This window comes from Bos indicus x Bos taurus, chromosome 6 (assembly GCF_003369695.1).
Source record: "Bos indicus x Bos taurus breed Angus x Brahman F1 hybrid chromosome 6, Bos_hybrid_MaternalHap_v2.0, whole genome shotgun sequence".
NCBI classification, from domain to species: domain Eukaryota; kingdom Metazoa; phylum Chordata; class Mammalia; order Artiodactyla; family Bovidae; genus Bos; species Bos indicus x Bos taurus.
The window spans coordinates 83,834,509-83,853,655 of NC_040081.1; the positions used below are offsets into that span (position 1 = coordinate 83,834,509).

The 19,147-nt window shown below is 38.0% G+C and overlaps 1 protein-coding gene across 1 annotated transcript in view; it reads right to left on the reverse strand.

Moving 5' to 3' along the window:
- The window catches only part of LOC113894635 (transmembrane protease serine 11F-like), a 138,878-nt gene that overhangs the window by 7,735 nt on the left and 111,996 nt on the right, over positions 1 to 19,147 (reverse strand). The window contains exons 4-8 of the mRNA XM_027545308.1: positions 15,152 to 15,216; positions 12,779 to 12,942; positions 10,386 to 10,424; positions 5,066 to 5,267; positions 258 to 517 (exon numbers count right to left, since the gene is read on the reverse strand). Of these exons, the coding sequence (XP_027401109.1) occupies positions 258 to 517; positions 5,066 to 5,267; positions 10,386 to 10,424; positions 12,779 to 12,942; positions 15,152 to 15,216 (730 nt within the window). The remainder of the gene's footprint in view (positions 1 to 257; positions 518 to 5,065; positions 5,268 to 10,385; positions 10,425 to 12,778; positions 12,943 to 15,151; positions 15,217 to 19,147) is intronic.

Here is a 19,147-nt window from a genome sequence, read left to right on the forward strand (position 1 = left end):
CTTTTTTTTACTTTAACACACAGCACCTTGTTCTTCTCAGAGTCATACTTTCCTTCTCCAGGGGATTTTTCTGACCAAGGGATCGAATCTGGGTCTACTGCACTGCAGGCAGATTCTTTACCATCGGAGCCACCAGGGAAGCCCATATACATTAGAAGCATGAACATTTTAATGAAAAGTCTAAAGAGGTATCTCCTAGATGGCACATTAGATGCCAAGATAAATTTGCACTAAGTAAATTACATTGAACAACTCACCATCATCTACAATGGATCCAAATCCTGTGACAAATACACCTGTTTTAGGTGGCAACTTTATGGATGAATCTGGGAGGCAAACTCTCTGAACTACATTTGAAAACTCAACTCGGGTATCAAGCTGAGCCAAAGCAATGTCATTTTCATTTGTTTCTTTACGGTAATTTTCATGAATGATAATTTTCCTCAAACTTCGTTTCACTGCAGGTGGTGTTATAGTTATACCAAAAGTAACGATCCATCTATTTGGGTCTTTATTTCTGCAAAAAAATAAAGAATACGATTAGTTATACTTAACTGTATCCTCTAAAAACAGTTGAGACAGTATTCTCTGCAACTATTGGAATTATGTCCCTGAAAAATTCCTATAGGGAGAGAATTTGCAATTGATGGCCTTATGTAAAAAAAGAGGTTAAAATACTGATGATACAAGTGAGAGTAGGAAAGCTCTTAAAATATTTCACAAGCTCTAAAATTTAAAAGAATACAATAGCTAAGTGGAATTTCATGCTGCAGCTGGAATAATAATAATGGGTACTATACAATTAGTTTCTCACATTTTAATTCTAACATTTTAATGTTAAATTAACATTTAATTTTGTTCATTAGAAACTCTTCAAATTTGATTTTTTTCTCTAATTTCAGTGAAGTGTATAGAAATTAATTTTTATCTGTTTTGGACATTATCACCCTAATGGGCATTTCCTTCTGTATGAGACATTCTCTCCATTCTTATTTTATGATTTAACCTGTTGACTCTTGTTTACTGGATCTTATCTTGATCTTTGAGACAAAGTGTAATTTGTCTTCTTCACAAACCCTCATGTGTATACAGGATTATTTCTCCACCCAGTGCCCATACCCTGCCCCAATACTCAAGGGCTAAAAGCAGCCTTAACTCATCGCTGTGCTGTTAGAGCTCCCACTACCCTTTCATCTGCCCTGGTCAGTCCCTCTTACTATTTTTGAGGCTTTCCCTTAACACAGATGCTTTTCTCTACCATGAGATTACACTACAAGCAAATTCTGCATCCTTCTATCATCTCTTTACTCCCTGTTCTACCCTAAACCTCAGTTCCCTGTTTGTCTAATCAGCCCTTTCAAGAATGACAAAAATATATAGAAACTTGAATTCTCTCTGTAAAGGAAAATTATGTAAAAGGAAATTACACATAAGAGAATTTAAAAAGGGAATTTCCCTGTTCATGCAGGATTACTGTGCTGGTGAATCATCAAGCTTTAAGTGTAATGAAAAACCTGAAAGATCAGTGGCTTTCAAAGTACTCTGTACTGCCCCAGGGATAAGCAGGCAGAGCCTAGGGGCCAAGGAATTGGGGTATGCGGGGGAGGGGGGGGTCCTCTCTCAGCTGCTCTACTTATTTACACTTTAAAGGAAGGTTTAATTGCTGATAGTAGTCTCTTATGATCCTTTGTATTTCTGTGTTGTCTGTTGTGATCTCTCCATTTTCATTTCTAATTTTATTGATTTGATTTTTCTCCCTTTGTTTCTTGATGAGTCTGGCTAATGGTTTGTCAATTTTATTTATCCTTTCAAAGAACCAGCTTGTAGCTTTGTTGATTTTTGCTATGGTCTCTTTTGTTTCTTTTGCATTTATTTCTGCCCTAATTTTTAAGATTTCTTTCCTTCTACTAACCCTGGGGTTCTTCATTTCTTCCTTTTCTAGTTGCTTTAGGTGTAGAGTTAGATTATTTATTTGACTTTTTTCTTGTTTCTTGAGGTACGCCTGTATTGCTATGAACTTTCCCCTTAGGTCTGCTTTTACAGTGTCCCACAGGTTTTGGGTTGTTGTGTTTTCATTTTCATTTGTTTCTATGCATATTTTGATTTCTTTTAATGCATATATATGGAATTTAGAAAGATGGTAACAATAACTTTGTATGCGATACAGCAAAAGAGACACAGATGTATAGAACAGTCTTTTGGACTCTGTGGGAGAGGGAGAGGGTGGGATGATTTGGGAGAATGGCATTGAAACATATATAATATCATATATGAAACGAATCACCAGTCCAGGTTCGATGCATGATATTGGTTGCCTGGGGCTGGTGCACTGGGATGACCCAGAGGGATGGTACAGGGAGGGAGGAGGGAGGGGGGTTCAGGATGGGGAACACGTGTATACCTGTGGCAGATTCATGTTGATGTATGGCAAAACCAATACAATATTGTAAAGTAATTAACCTCCAATTAAAATAAATAAATTTATATTTAAAAATAATAAAGGAAGATTTAATTCAAAGCAGAAATCTTAAGGATGAACCATTCATTTGAAAACTAGAATTCTGGAATCTACAAAGACATATTACTTCAGTCCTTAAGGATCTTGTAAACCAACTGAGTAGACAAAACAGAAATACCTATCTCTTCATGCATGAAAAACCAGAAAGGGAGACTCAAGTAATAGGCACAGTTCAGCATGCTTTGCAGATAAGAACACTGAAATTCAGAAATTAAATGACTTGGCCAGGTACATGATGTATTCAGCTGGTTAGTGTCAGAGACAGATGGCCGAGGTCTCATGATATCCTGTCAAGAACTTTTCCCTATATACAGTTATTTCACAAAGACAGGGATCATTTTTTCATGGGCATAAAGGTACTAACATTTGTCTTAAATATGATTTTTAAAATATAGTATTTCTGTAGGAAAAAACATAAAATTTTAAAAAGTATTTGGATAATTGTGATACTGTCTTCAAAGTACCCTTCTTTTTCCTTCACAATAGTGCACTTCATCATGCAATTATATGAAATTATATCACATGCAAAATTGATCCCTTCCTCTCCAGAATCATTATAATTTTAAACTCTTTATTATTATTGGCATAAAATATGCTATTACAGTTCTCACATTAAAAAAATAAATTCCTCCTTAGAATCCACAGCCACCCTGGACTATCAAATTTCTCTGCTCCCATTCATTTAAAAACTCCTTGAAAGTGGGGTCTAAACTCACTACATCCAATCCTTCTCTTTCTTTTCTCTCTTGAATTCATTCTCACCCCTATCACATCATCACAATTTCTTTGATCAAGATCACCAGTTATCTCTGCTTTATCACACTCAATGGCCAGTCCCTCTATATGTCTGCCCACACAGAAATGGCACTGGACCTGCTAGAACACGGATCTCAGTCTATATAGCTTTTATTCTTCACTCAATAGTTAAAGACTTTACATTCTGAGCTTATTTCTTTTTAATTTATGTAAGCAAGCATCAGTTATAAATTTTAAAAATGTATGAAAAATGGAGGACTATATGAGCATGAAAAAATCATAAAGCCTTGAAAAGTTAGTGAGACTCAAGTTTACCTGAGCACGATGATATTACTGAGGTTGTAAATACGTACATGTGAATCCCTTTTCTCTTTTTTCATGAGACAGTGACAATCACCTTAAATCCATTAGGTCATTCTCATTACACATCTGCTCCATAAATAAAGGTGTAGGCATCTTAGAACAATTTGGGTGTTACCCTTAGAAGGATGATCAAGCACCACTTAGACTCACCAAGGATAGTTTCTTCTGAAAGGGTGTGTGAACAGTGTCATTGGCCAGGACCTTTTTCAGAACTTTTGTCTTTTGAGGGTTTAAAAGGAAAACTCTCTGTACCCTGATGTTGAAACCTCAGGGAAAAAAGATAGTGTGTCCCTGATCTTGGGCAATAGCGTGCCTGTGCATGTCTGTGTATGTGAAGTGATATAGCTGAGTGTTAAGAGTTACAACTGTGAAAGCCCAACAGGGAGCTCTTTTCAGGTTTTGTATGACCCATCTTCCACACTGTGAGGGCAATGATATAGGTTGGTAGATTTGTCCCACCATCCACACACCTCTCTAGTCCAGAAAAGCCCACATGAAATGAAGTGAAAGTCGCTAAGTCATGTCTGACTCTTTGTGACCCCATAGAATTTTCCAGGCCAGAATACAGGAGTGGGTAGCCTTTCCATTCTCCAGGGGATCTTCCCAACTCAGGAATTGAACGCAGTTCTCCTGCATTGCAGGTGGATTCTTTACCAGCCCACATGGTTCTTGGATAATTGGAAGCTGTTGCTGCTAAGTCGCTTCAGTCGTGTCCGACTCTGTGCGACCCCATAGATAGCCCACCAGGCTCCTCCGTCCCTGGGATTCTCCAGGCAAGAATACTGGAGTGGGTTGCCATTTCCTTCTCCAATGCATACATATGTGCTAAGTTGCCTCAGTCGTGTCCTACTCTGTGTGACCCTATGGACAGCAGCCCATCAGGCTCCTCCATCCACAGGATTCTCCAGGCAAGAATACTGGAGTGGGCTGCCATTTCCTTCTCTCCCTTATTAAGGGAGAGCTTCAAAAATGATACCTTTGCTTTTTTTTTTTTTTCCTATAAGTGGTGGTGGATGTTGATAGTTGGAGGATAGATGAAATAATTTTTTAAAAGTGAAAGTGGCAGAATTTTCCTTAAATATACATAAGTTTAAATTTGTACATGTATAATAGTCTTTAAAATAATTTATGATGTAGTAGAAAAAGATCGCATAGTTTCATGATGCTACATACAAGGAACAGATGGTATGAGTCACAAGAATGGCTCTTTGGTTTGGTTTTCACCAAACCAAACATGATATATATTGAGAGAAGGGTGAGGGGATGAGTTCGATTGGGGCATGGAGCAGCCATAATGCATTTAGGGGATAGCGTCCATCTAGAGTGGAGTAGAGGATAATTTGGTGAGATTGGACTTTTCCCAGGCACTAAATTGATGGTAATTAATAACTGAGTAAGCAAGACTCACGAGAGCTCTAATAAACTTACCGGCGGAAGCAGTGAGCTGCAGTGAGCAGCCACGTGTTACTGATGAGGCTGGCTCCACACTGATGGCCAGCCCCTATGAGCTGGAGGCTGGCCTGCCACGGCCACTCCCCTTCCAGAGCTGCTTCACTTCCTTGGACAATTCTTTCAGTAGACGCAAATGCTGGTAATGGCATGTATGAAGGTGTCATCCTTATTCCACAGCCTGTCACAGAAACAAGTGTTACCTTGATTTCATGAAAACAAGGGGAAAAAAGCACACCCTGATTTGCATTGGGCACAGATGCTTAGAGGGTCCATTGAACCTGTTGCTCTTGAACCCATTTCTAGCACTCAGTCTCTGGGGTTATTTTCTAGGGGTGCTACTATTCCCAGAGAGGTACAAAAGAAATATTTACCAACATTTCAAGGTATCCAAACCAGAATGAACTTCTGCCTCTATATGGAGCATATACAGATGAATAGATAAATAGATAATTTAAGAGCATAAAAATGTGTAGATCCTCTGCTGAGAGTTTTAGATACACGTGTAACAAAACACTTTTTAAATGAGAAAACTCAGCCCGGGAAAAAGAACATAAATTACTGAAGGTAACACAGCTGGCAAGAGACAGAGTTGTATATTGGAAGGATTAGAAGGATCTAAGTCGAAATTTATATTCTTACTACTGAGAGAGTGCAACACTGAATGTCAGCCATGATTCTGCCTTGACATAAATCTGTACATTGTCTTTGAAAAGCCCTGAATTTTAACCATCTTAAATATTAATGAGTATCTTGCTTTTCTAAAATTTAAAAAGACTAGTTTTTTTTTTTTTAACATATTCTGATTCCCTGATAACAAATTCTCAGTTGATTAGACTTCAACCCTAAATAATACCTGGAAGTGTATTAGTATACTTTATTAATGTGTCTTCTAATTATTAATGTTTATATTTTTATTAACAATACACTTTTTTTTAGTTTTATTTTATTTTTAAACTTTACAATATTGTATTAGTTTTGCCAAATATCGAAATGAATCCGCCACAGGTATACCCGCATTCCCCATCCTGAACCCTCCTCCCTCCTCCCTCCCCATACCCTCCCTCTGGGTCGTCCCAGTGCACCAGCCCCAAGCATCCAGTACCGTGCATCGAACCTGGACTGGTGACTCGTTTCATACATGATATCATACATGTTTCAATGCTATTCTCCCAAATCTCCCCACCCTCTCCCTCTCCCACAGAGTCCATAAGACTGATCTATACATTGGTGTCTCTTTTGCTGTCTCGTACACCGGGTTATTGTTACCATCTTTCTAAATTCCATATATATGTGTTAGTATACTGTATTGGTGTTTTTCTTTCTGGCTTACTTCACTCTATATAATAGGTTCCAGTTTTATCCATCTCATTAGAACTGATTCAAATGTATTCTTTTTAATGGCTGAGTAATACTCCATTGTGTATATGTACCATAGCTTTCTTATCCATTCATCTGCTGATGGGCATCTAGGTTGCTTCCATGTCCTGGCTATTATAAACAGTGCTGCGATGAACATTGGGGTACACATGTCTCTTTCCCTTCTGGTTTCCTCAGTGTGTATGCCCAGCAGTGGGATTGCTGGATCATAAGGCAGTTCTATTTCCAGTTTTTTAAGGAATCTCCACACTGTTCTCCATAGTGGCTGTACTAGTTTGCATTCCCACCAACAGTGTAAGAGAGTTCCCTTTTCTCCACACCCTCTCCAGCATTTATTGCTTGTAGACTTTTGGATTGCAGCCATTCTGACTGGTGTGAAATGGTACCTCATAGTGGTTTTGATTTGCATTTCTCTGATAATGAGTGATGTTGAGCATCTTTTCATGTGTTTGTTAGCCATCTGTATGTCTTCTTTGGAGAAATGTCTATTTAGTTCTTTGGCCCATTTTTTGATTGGGTCATTTATTTTTCTGGAGTTGAGCTGTAGGAGTTGCTTGTATATTTTTGAGATTAGTTAACAATACACTTTTTTAAAAAGAGGTTTTATTCAGGAACAGATTAAAAAATAGTTGCTTGAAATCATATTTATAAATTTATCATAATTCCATCATGTAGAGTTTCTCCATTAATATGGTGCCACATCAGTAGAGTCTAATGCTTACTCTCCCAATTTCCCCTAAAAATAAATGTGAAGGTAATAATAATAAAAATAATATCTACTAGTTATGATCCAGACCCTGTACATAGTGTTACATACACTTGCCCTAATTTTAATAACTCTGTTATTATCTCTCTATGTTATTAGATGTTATTATCCTCAGACTGAAAATGAAAAATTTGAGTCTATGGTATTACTCAAAGGCAAAAGGAACAAAATCACCAAAAATTAAGGAAAGGTAAGAAAAAAGTATATACATTTTGGAGGTAATTTTCAGTAACTGCAGTATTCAGTGGGTTGGTTTAAAAAACAACTTCTTGGACTGCCCAACCTATTTCTTTGAACCAGAACTCTGTGGAGAGCGCTAACAATTCTGACAAAGCCACTGATATTGTGATTTTCCACACCAGAAGTAAAGCTGTAATTCACCAGTCCCTCGCCAAACAGAAGCTCTAGTTTGACCCATTAACTCTTTTCTCTATGTATGCATTCAGAAGCCACAATGCCTGCACACCGTCTTATCTAGGAACACAGGAAAGATGAAACGTTCTATGAAAATGTGGTTATTTCGTGCAATGGTCTGAATGTGTACTCCCCATAGTTGAAATCTCTAACCCTTAAAGGTGGTGGTATTAGTAGGTACAGCCTTCCAGAGGTGCTTAAGTCATGAGAGTGGAGCTCTCATGAATGGGTCAGTACCTTATAAAATAGTCTGCAGAGGAATCTCTAGCCCCTTCCACCACTTGACTGAACAGCAAGAATCTATGAGTAGGAAGTGGGCCCTCACCTCACAACAATCTTGGACTTCTAGCCTCCGGAACTATTAGCAATATATTTCTGCTGTTTATATACTACCCAGTCTGTGGTAGGTGTTTTTTTATAGTGCTGTGATTGGACTTATGAAAAGGAATTTAAACAGAGAATGACAGAGAACTGGCACCAGTGAATGCTGGAGCTGATGGTGCCCTAAAGTGGGTGGTTGATGTAGTTTTCATATACTCTGTTTTTAAAATCTGAATTTAATCCTGCATCTAACTGTATGGCATGGCTAAGATCCTCTAAATCAGATGATATATAAACTTAGAAGACAGACATATCACTGAAAATTTTCCTCAGAAATTTTCAGAACTTGTGCTTGGTATCAGCAAAGATAGTCAAGAAAACATGACCTTAATAAAACAAAGGTAGCCAAACATAAGGGGAAAATATACTCTGATAAGAGTACACACAACAAAAGATCTGTATGTCAATCAAGAAAATTCAAGAAATCACAGAAATGTCATAACAGATAATAAATCCACACAGAAGAAGAGAAAATGTGACACCAGGCAATTGAGGTAAGTGGTTGTCAGGAGTATAGATCAGATGAGATCTTTCATAATGCACTGAAACTGAACTGGAACTAGAAATAATGATTGTCATAGAGTTCAGTAAATGGACATTCAGATAATAAATCATTTGTGTTCCTGAGGAAGAAAAAAAAAACCAAACCAATTAAAACAGAGTCAATCATCAAATTTATAAAGGAAGAATATTTTTCCAGGATGAGAAAAAACAGTGTACAAGTTGAAAATCTCATAGTGTCCCAGACAAGGTTCAGTGTCAAATACACATCTAGATCTCTTGACAAAAAAAAAAAAAAAAATGTTATAGGATAAAGATTTCCTACCTTCTTCCAGGAACCAAAAAGATAACCTAAAAGAATAAAAATCACACCAGCCTTAGACTTCTGCTCTATAACAAAACACTAGAAGAAGGTGGAATGATATGTATATAGTTATTTGAGAAAATTTATGACCCAAGAATCCTATAATACATAAAGATAAAGGCAATGGAAAAGAGATTCTGATATATGCAATTTCTCAAAAATACACCATCTATGTAGTTGTCTTATTGAAAAATAACTTAAAGATACAGTTTAGCAAGCAAAAGGGTGAATTTAAATCAAGACTCAAGAAAGGGAAATAGTAAAAGTATAACAAAAGACTTTGATCCTGAAGCTGAAGTTCCGACACTTTGGCCACCTAACATGAAGAGCTGACACTGGAAAAGACCCTGATGCTGGGAAAGATTGAAGGCAAAAGGAGAAGAGAGCGTCAGAGGATGAGATGGTTAGATAGCATCACTGACCCAATAGACACGAATCTGAGCAAAGTCTGGGAGATAGTGAAGGACAAAGAAGCCTAGCATATTTCTGTCCTTTGGGTCACAAAGAATCAGACATGGTTTAGTGACTGAACAACAATCAAGCAAGAGACTTTAGTGATGGATAAATGACTGTGACTGTTGGGATAAAATGGAACATATTGTTTTGAAAAAGATTAGTAATAGAGTATGTAAAGTTTGTGCTGGTGCTCAGTCATGTCTGACTCTTTGCAACCTCATGGACTGTAGCCCTCCAGCTCCTCTGTCCATTGGATTGTCCAGGCAAGAATACTGGAATGGTTTGCCATTTCCTCCTCAAGGGGATCTTCCTGACCCAGGGATCGAGCCTGTATCTCCTGTGTTTTCTGCATTGGCACATGGATTCTTTACCTCCGAGTCACCTAGAAAGTCCATGTAAAGATTAGTGATAAGTAAAATGTGAAATTGGTGTTCCCAGGTGGCTCTAGTGGTAAAGAATCCATCTGCCAATGCAACAGACATAGAGATGCAGGTTTCATCCCTGGGTAGGGAAGATTTCCTGGGGAAGGGCATGTTAACCCATGCCAGTATTCTTGTCTGGAGAATCCCATGGACAGAGGAACCTGGAGGGCTATGGGCCATGGGGTCACAAAGAGTTGAACACGACTAATGGAACTTAGCACATATGCATGCAAGATGTTAGAAATATAGCTACATATGTTATGTATGTAATATCAAGAATGCTATATAATTTTTTACCACATTCTGTAAGTCAAAACACTAAAAATTGTATTTGGTGTAAATGTATAAATTTAAATGTCTTAAAATGTCAACAGTAATAAAACATAATAAAAAGATTAAGTGGTTTACAACAGAAAAAACAACTCGGTATTACTGTTATGATCATTTTGAAATACAGATATCAAATAATTATACATTGTACGTTCAAAACTAAAACAATGTTATATCAATTATACCTCATAAAAGAATGTGGTACATTCTACTTGCAACTTTCTGGGCTTTTATTATTTATCTTTGCTATGAAATAGACAGTTAATCATGGGCTTTGGAACTTACGACTGTTGAGAAAATTCCTCATCTTTTTGTTGTCGATAGCTGAAATAAACAAAACATGAATTAGTTGGTGGAAGTGTATGTTCCTATTTTCCTGTGATTTTGTTCAAATGGTTACTATAAAATGCCTATTGCCCAAAGAATCCATATATGATATTTTTTGTAACCAAGAAATATATAAATAACCCTCTACTCTGATTTGGTTCAAAATGTATAATTTTACTCTAAAAAGGTAGCATTTTGTCTTCTGATTTTCACTAAGAAACCAAAAAACAGAAGTTAGGAAATGAGGAGAGAATGATTAGGATAAATGTCCATGGCTGATTTCTGTGGGACCTCCAGTAAAACTAAGGGAAACAACCTCTATTCCCATCACAACTGGTGTTCGCTGTAGCAGTTGGACTAGCCTATGTGTGTTAGGCATATGCCTGGAAGCCAGGTTGATAGGCATCCCAGGTCCCTCACAGACCAATTCCCAGGCCTTTGACTACAAAGAGTGGGAACTTGATCATTGCAGGTTGATGGCTTCTCTCACTGAGGATGACTCTCACAGCGAACACGGTGGAAGTCAGCAGGTACTGGAGGCATGAAGGTCTCTTGTATACAGCCAGCCCCCTATCTCTCCCTCCACTTTACGTCTCCCTTCTGTGACACCTTTTCCCCTTCAAACTTATCTTAGTGTTCCTTTATAGTCAGTTTCGTTTGATTGGGGTGGTTTGGTATTTGTTTTATTTGTTAGAAAGTAGGAAAGTATATCATATTTTCCACAATAATACTGACATTTCCATAAGGGGAATGTGAGCCCCAAATCCTATTAGAAGTCTCCTGGACATTTTACTTCTCTTTATTTAGTGTGAGCTTTGTATTGCAGAAGAAAATGTATGTGGTAGAATTTTGGTTATCAAGGATGGTCATAGAATATCATTTAATATTAAAAGTCAGTATACATGTATATATATATATATAATATACATGTAATAAATGTATATTTATTTATAAATATAATAATAAAAAGTCAGTATACATGACCAGGAAGGCTGAAAAATGATTTTTAAAATTGTAAAATAAGAAACTCTACAATTTTAATTTATGGTGGATATTTTACTTTAGCTTACATAATCATGTGTTAGGCACAATTATAATACCAGGAATTGAGATTTAGTTTGACATTGCCATTTACAGAGTGCTGGAAAATGCCATGTTTTTCTGAGGAATATAATTGATTTAAAAATAAAGGTGGATACCATATTCTTAATCATTTCTTATTACTCTATGAAGAAGTTATCACTGTTGTGTATGGGGATTCTATCAAAATGTATTTAAAGGATTTTCCTGGTTTTCTAACAACAGAGAAATTAGACAATCTGTTTTTTAAATTCATAGTTGTTGGGAGGGGAAAAGATTCAAGATTTAAAGGACAAGTCTTATTTTTTGGTATTAAATCAGAAGCAACCACATTTGGAAATACTTAATTAGAAACAATGAACAGAGTTGGAATGCCTAATGCCTGTGAGACATATGCTAGAGTTCAGGGGGAGGAATAAGAAAATAAAAAGACACAGTCCCTGATCTTGGCACTTATAGTCTTATTTGAAATACATTATTTTACTTTCTCTAATTTTGTGTTGGTACAGAAAAACAGAAATGTCTCTCAGTTTGGATTCCCACTGGCTGTGAGGCAGTTTTAGTTTTACTTTCATAACCTTTTGAGCTCCATTTTTTTTCTGCTTTTGGGGGAAAATGAAATGACAGCTTTTCTGAGTTTGTATTGTGAAGAATCTGTGAGGAGATGACTAAAATTGTTTTAAATTGGAAATAAGCTAGAGAGAATCTCTTTATGGTTCATGTTAATGCTTCTTCCAACAGGCTTCAACCTTCATAAAGATTCTGTTTCTTTGATACTATGGAAGCTAACCCCCAGAACTGGCCTCTGGGAGTCAGGATACCTGTGCTTTAATACCGCCCCTGCCCCGCCTCCCCGCCGCCAACGCTTGCAGGTCCCATGTTTGACACCTTCCCTGAGTCTGTGAAGTGAAGTGAAGTCACTCAGTCGTGTCCGACTCTTTGCGACCCCATAGACGGTAGCCTACCAGGCTCCTCCATCTGGTGCAATTAATGCCTACCCTTTCATGCTTTTGAAAAGATCCAACATGAAAATTCACATACGGGGTGAATTAAAAACCCATAGTGATGCCCAAGTTAAATATGAAAAAAAAAAAAATCATAAAACTAGACTTTACCTCATAGCGAATTTTTATTTTAGTTTTAATCCACACTGACATACATTCACCAAGGGTGAATTCTTGAAATGAGAGAATACATTGACCTGAATTCTTATGAAAAATACAAAGAGGATTGTGAAGGGAGGGAACCACAAAGATGGTAAAAGGACTTACGTGTGAGTGTAAATGATGGTTTGTATATAGTCAAAGGCATCGGTTCTCTCTTCAGACTTTGATATAGAATCCTTTCAATTTTTTTCCTGACTTGCTCAGCACTATCAGTAGATGGGAATCGAAACACAAGCACCATATGAATGTTCATACCATTTTGATCTGGACTAAAGAGGAAAAAGCAGATAGAGGTAATCATAATAAAGTCAGTTCTCTAACCAGGAACTATTTTTACACGTTATGATTCACACTAGATTTAATAGTGAGTGGCATGTGTGCGTATCAGATTTTTAAATGATCTCTAGGAATACCGGCTAAGATAAATAGCTGGAAAAAACATTATTCTTGCCTCTAACTTAGCTCACCATCTAGCTGTGAGATAATTTTAGTTTCATAACCTTTTTGAACTTCAAAAAGAGGAGGTTGTGGGAGGAGGAGAGGTTCGCGAAATCATGCTTTACACGTGCACTTAGGTGATTTGCTTTTTAAGGGATTCTGAACCAAGTTGTAACCAAGGTCATTATTCCTCAGTTGTGGTGTGGCAAAGACAATGCTTTGTATTCACCAAACCCTTCTTCTAAGCTTTGCCTTCTAAGCAAGAGCTAAATTTCATTTCCTCGCCTTCCTTGCAGTTTATTGAAACTCTCTAGTGAATCCTGGACAGTGAAATGTGGGAAGAAATGATGTACCTGCTCCCAGACCTGGCCCTGGAAGACTTCCTGTACCATCCTCCATGCTTTCACTCTTCCCTTATTTGCCACCCAGAGATTCAGTGGGCAAGTCCATTCTACAATCCCAATCATTCCTACATCCACTTATGCCACGTCTGTTTGGACTGTACCATGGAAATTAAATAGATCTTTATTGTGTTGAGCCATTGGTATTTTGGGGCTTGGTAGTCAGTTAATATGAGTTTGAAACATGGATGATTAAAGAAAGCAATTATAAAAGGAGATCATTTGATAAGTTCAAATATAAAAATTTACAATAATGTGTAGAGGTCTAGAAACCCTCTAGTTATATTTTGAGAACAAATTTAGTTGGACATATACAAAAAATGAAGGAAGAAAGGAGAGTAGAAAGGGGAAAAGGGATAGAAAAGACATGGGCTCTTGACCATATGTATATTTGCCATCAAGAAATGAAGTAAATAAGTACTACAAATATATATGTGTATTTACATATATATGTATATGCATGTTATCACGTGTATATATATCTATATATATAGATACATATGTTGTTTAGCTACTAAGTTGTGTCTGACCCTTTGCAATCCCATGGTCTGTAGCCTGCCAGGTCCCTTTGTTCATGGGATTTTCCAGGCAAGAATACTGGAGTAGTTTGCCATTTCCTTCTTCAAGGGATCTTCTGACTCAGGGATCAAATCTGAGTGTCCTGCCTTGCAGGTGGATTCTTTATCACTGCATCACCTCTGAAGCTCATGTGTATAAATATGTATGTGTGTAAACTGATTGATATCCACAATAAAAATTTTAAAATTTCATCAATTTTTATCAAAATTGATAAAAAACAAGATATATTATTCCAGTAAATGCCAAGCCTTTTGGACTTTCTATTAAAATATATTCAGGATAAATTCCAGTAACTTATTTTAGTCTCTGATAATGCATATCTTAATTTATATATGTTGCCTTTTATCAGAACAGAGTGAAAAGGCATCCGAAATAAAATAATGCAGGAGCATTCGAGGAAAAACCTTATTGAAGAGAAAATCATAGTCTGATTTTTGGGTAGGCGGAACTGTGGTGTTGGAGAAGACTCTTGAGAGTCCCTTGGACTGCAAGGATATCCAACCAGTCCATTCTGAAGGAGATCAGCCCTGGGATTTCTTTGGAGGGAATGATGCTGAAGCTGAAACTCCAGTACTTTGGCCATCTCATGCGAAGAGTTGACTCATTGGAAAAGACTCTGATGCTGGGAGGGATTGGGGGTAGGAGGAGAAGGGGACGATAGAGGATGAGATGGCTGGATGGCATCACTGACTCGATGGATGTGAGTCTGAGTGAACTCTGGGAGTTGGTGATGGACAGGGAGGCCTGGCATGCTGTGATTCATGGGGTCGCGAAGAGTCGGACACGACTGAGCGACTGAACTGAACTGAAAGTGAAGATAATCAAAAGGGGCTGGCCTTTATGGGCTAAGTCACTTCAGTGGTGTCCAACTCTTTGAGACTCTAGGACTACAGCCCACCAGGCTTCTCTGTCCATGGGATTCTCCAGGCAAGAATACCAGAGTGAGTTGCCATGCCCTCCAACCCAGGAATCAAAACCATGTCTCCTGCATCTCTTTCATTGGCAGGCAGATTTTTTACCACTGCCGCCACCTGGGACGCCCCAAGCCAAGTTTACATACCTTAATTTGATAACATGAGATTTGATAAACCGACCCTCTCCAGAATGTTGAAATATCCTAGACATCTGAATAGAAAAAAATTTAAAGTGTTAATCCTAAGAAAGTGTTACTCCTCATCTTATCTAGAGACTTATGGAAAAGGTAAGGATGCCAGTTTATTCCCAGACTTGTGAACTGACTATCTGCAGTGGTAAGACTTCAACCAAGTTCTAATCCTTGTAAAACTGAACAATCTTATCATAATAGTTTGATTCTGCTCTAAAATGATGTAACAGAGTTGTGTACATTGTAGAGTTGTGTTGAGGATTAAAAGAAACAATGTATACCACATGTCACACATTGCCTGATATACTAAACACTATTCATAATGTTCATTTTGATTGTCAAATAAACTATTGGTGCTATTTTTCAAGGCAGCAATCCTCACTTTTAAGAAAACCTACCATATATTTGTCTCATTCTCCAATATGGCATTCTAGTCTACTATTGATATCAATTTGCTCATTTCTCACATGAATATCCCTTATGAGAGCATTTGACATAATATGTATCAACACCTGTCTTGTGACTCTGATACCCTCACACACAATCATCTCTTTGGCAGGTCTATATTTCATCACATTTCATACTGTCAGCATTTTATTACTTGGCTTTTCTAGTCTGAACCACTGAAGGATTTTGGATATTCCATGAAATTATCTCCTAAAGGTACCTGATTCCCAAGGTACCCTGCCTTCCAGTATTGAGGCACTGCCTGAAAAGATTAAAAAAAAAAAACACCAGAGTGAAAGTCAAAATTCAGAAATTGCAGGTCCATGGAAGTTTACGTAGGGCCCAGTTCCATGGTAAATCATGCCCCCCTTGGGAAGAGGGAATATTGGTTCCCTTGCCCAATAGATTCTTCCTTTTCCTTGATTCCTCTAAATTAATAACAGTGCTCAGTAGATTTTACCTTGTTAAATATTCAGTCTCCCTCTCTTCCTTCCATCCCACTGCTGTGGTCTAAAATCAGCTCATTCGAAACTTGTGTTCAGGTTTTTGCAGTGGTCCTCTCACTGGCACATTTATGTGGTTCAACTCTGTCTTTCCTCCCCTACTTGTTACCCAGCATGCCAGCAGCCAGGATGATATCCCTAAAGCACAAGTCTGAGTATATTACACTCCTGCTTGAAACCCAGTGTCTCTTAGTATGAGCTCCACAATCTTAACCCTTCATGGGTCTTGTTGTTATTGCTGTTTAGTCACTCAATTGTATCTGACTCTTTGAGAACCCATGGACTGCAGCATGCCAGGCTTCTCTGTTCTTCATTATCTCCCAGAGTTTACTCAGACTCATGTCCATTGAGTCGGTGATACCACCCAACCATCTCATCCTCCGTCGTCCCCTTCACCTTCTGCCTTCAATCTTTCCTAGTATCAGGGTCTTCTCTAATGAGTCAGTTCTTCACATCAGGTGGCCAAAGTATTGGAGCTTCAGCTTCAGCATCAGTCCTTCCAATTAATATTCAAGGTTAATTTTCTTTAGGATGGACTGGTTTGATCTCCTTGCAGTCCAAGGGACTCTCAAGAGTCTTCTCCAGCACTACAGTTCAAAAGTATCAATTCTTTGGCCCTCAGCCATCTTTATGGTCCAACTCTCACATCTGTATATAACTACTGGAAAAACCATAGTTTTGATTATATGGACTTTTGTGAGCAAAGTGATGTCTCTGCTTTTCAATACAGTGTCTAGGTTTGTTATAGCTTTTCTTCCAAGGAGCAAGCAAATTCTAGTTTTACGGATGCAGTCACCATCCACAGTGCTTTTGGGGGCCCAAGAAAATAAAGACTGTCACTGTTTCCATTTTTTTCTCCATCTGATTGCCAGAAAGTTATGGGACTGCATGCCATGATCTTACTTTTTTGAATGTTGAATTTTAAACCAGCTTTCTAATTACCCTCTTTTATCCTCATCAAGAAATTCTTTAGTTCTTCTTTGCATGCTGCCGTTAGAGTGGTATTATCTGCATATCACAGGCCTTTTTTAATCCTACCCCTATTATCTTCTCTATTACCTGTTCTTTCCTAATCTCAATGGCCTGGTTCACACCTTTACACTTTTGCACATTCATTTCCCTCTTCCTTCAGTATACTTTTTTTTTTTCAGGTAAGTTTCTTCAATGACAATTATGGTGTTCTCCAGTGACAACTAACTTGTCTTTGACTTGCCTTCCTCAAACAAAATTAAATTCTCCTTTTCATGGCAAATAGATGGAGAAACAGTGGAAACAGTGGCAGACTTTATTTATTTATTTTTTTGGCTCCCAAATCACTGCAGATGGTGACTGCAGCCATGAAATTAAAAGACACTTACTCCTTGGAAGGAAAGTTATGAGCAATCTCGACTGCATATTAAAAAGCAGAGATATTACTTTGCCAACAAAGGTCCATCTAGTCAAGGCTACAGTTTTTCCAGTAGTCATGTATGGATGTGAAAGTTGGACTATAAGGAAAGCTGAGTGCTGAAGAATTGATGCTTTTGAACTGTGGTGTTGGAGAAGGCTCTTGAGAGTCCCTTGGACTGCAAGGAGATCCAATCAGTCCATCCTAAAAGAGATCAGTCCTGAATGTTCATTGGAAAGACTGATGTTGAAGCTGAAACTCCAATACTTTGGCCACCTCTTGCAAAGAGTTGACTCATTGGAAAAGACCCTGATGCTGGGAAAGATTGAGGGCAGGAGGAGAAGGGGATGACAGAGGATGAGATGGTTGGATGGCATCATCGACTCAATGGGCATGAGTTTGGGTAAACTCTGGGAGTTGGTGATGGACAGGGAGGCCTGGCATTGCTGCAGTCCATGGGGTTGCAAAGAGTTGGACATGACTGAGTGACTGAACTGAACTGAACTGAAGCCACCCCAGCATCTTGCACATGATTCTATTGTAGCAATTATCACACTGGTTTACAATTGTCTTTCCCACTCTGGACTGTATGTTTAGTGTTTGACACAATGCCTGGTCCACAGTAAATGCTCAATGTATGTTTGATGGATTCAATAAATGAATGAATAAATGAGAAAATGAATGAAAGATCCAGAATACCATAAAGGAGATAAGATAATAACATGGTTGTTTTTGCTTTTTCTGAAAATCATGTTGCCAAGGGTAAGTAGAACTCTATGGGAATCTAAAAGCAAGGCAGAAGCCAGGAGACCCCAGTAGTGACTCCCACCCCCTTCATAAGTGGTCATTCCAGGGGTTTGGGACAGTTCTGATTTATGTCACTTATGATTCACTAATCTTTTCAGAACACATTTCATTTTCAGTTCTCAAGAAACAAGGAGAAAATGTGATGTTAAGATCTCCGCATGTGTGTAGGCATGCTCACATGTTTGACTCTTTTGTGATCTTATGGATCATAGCCTTTGCTCGTCTGTCCATGGACTTCCCCAGGCAAGAATACTGGAGTAAGTAGCCATTCCCTTCTTCAGAGGATCTTCTCAACCCAGGGATCAAACCCACATCTCCTGTATCCTGCTTTGGCAGGCAGATTCTTTACCACTGAGTCATCTGGGAAACCCTTAAGATCTTTAGCACTTTAATATAAATGGCTTCTGAAATTCTGAACTGTGTACATAATGGCACTGTAGGAAAGGATGAGGATTCTGTCATATCAGAGTGTAAGAAATTACTAAGAATCTATTTGAACTAAATTGTTATATTAATAAGACCATGGTCCCTTGAGGAGTCGACCTCTATTTAAAAAATGAGTAGCTTCTGGTATAGTACACTATTGGTGTAACCACTAATAATAGCTTACATGTATTAAGTCCATACTACGTGGTAGGCATTGGACCAACTCCTTAGTCAACTTCATACAGCCTTGAGGGGAGTATTTTCTTTATTCTCATCAGTCCCATTTTATAGGTGAAAAAACTGAAGCTCAAGACACTTAATTGTCTAACTTGGCATTAGAAGTGGTTGTTCTGCCATGTGAACCCAGGATATCTGGCTCAA